This window comes from Guillardia theta, assembly GCF_000315625.1.
Source record: "Guillardia theta CCMP2712 unplaced genomic scaffold GUITHscaffold_29, whole genome shotgun sequence".
In the NCBI taxonomy this organism is placed as follows: domain Eukaryota; class Cryptophyceae; order Pyrenomonadales; family Geminigeraceae; genus Guillardia; species Guillardia theta.
In genome coordinates, this window is record NW_005434645.1 from 172,951 (window position 1) to 173,654 (window position 704).

The 704-nt window shown below is 68.2% G+C and overlaps 1 protein-coding gene across 1 annotated transcript in view; it reads right to left on the reverse strand.

Moving 5' to 3' along the window:
• The window catches only part of GUITHDRAFT_107415 (hypothetical protein), a gene marked incomplete at both ends in the record, with an annotated part of 7,776 nt that overhangs the window by 1,417 nt on the left and 5,655 nt on the right, over positions 1-704 (reverse strand). The window contains one exon of the mRNA XM_005833554.1: positions 390-601. Coding sequence (XP_005833611.1) covers positions 390-601 — 212 coding nt within the window. The remainder of the gene's footprint in view (positions 1-389; positions 602-704) is intronic.

Sequence of the window (704 nt, forward strand, 5' to 3'; positions counted from 1 at the left end):
ACGTCTGCTGCAAGCCTCTCGCCTCCTCCCTGTGCTCGCCCCGCCTCCCGCCGAAGCTCCTCGATCGTCTCCTCGAGCCTCCTCTCCCGCCCTGCGGCCTCGTCTGCCTGCCGCTTGGCCCTCCCGTAGAGTCTCCTGCCCTGCTGCTGCTGACGAGCCGACGAGCTGCAAGCACTCCCACGTGCTCAGGCAGCTGGCGAGCGCCTCCTCTACCCTCGCCTGTATCCCTCTCATCCTCTTCCACGCCCTCACGGTACACGCGTGACGCTTGCTGCCTCGCTGCCTCGGCCTCCTCCCCTGCCCGCCCCGCCTCCCTCCTCGCCTCCTCCACCTCCTCCCGTAGCCTCGCCTCCCTCTCTGCCCCCTCCTCCCTCGCCTCCGTCGCTGACCGCCGCTGGTCTGCGAGCTCCCGCGCCTGGAGCTCGATCTTCCTCTCGAGGTCGGAGGCGAGAGACTGCTGGTAGGAGATGTCGAAGACGAAGCCGTCCTGTACTCGCCGCAGCTCTGCCGCCAGCTCCGCTACTTGCACCAGCACCAGCTCTGCATACGACTGACACAGGCTGTCCCCGAGCGCGCGATGCTGGTTCGACGCTTGAGCCTCCTGTCCGGCCGTGATCGTCAGCGCAAGAAACCTCCTGCTCCTGCTGCCCCCTTGCTCCTTCCCTACTCCCTCTGCTCCCCCTTTTGCTCCCGCCCCCCCCTCC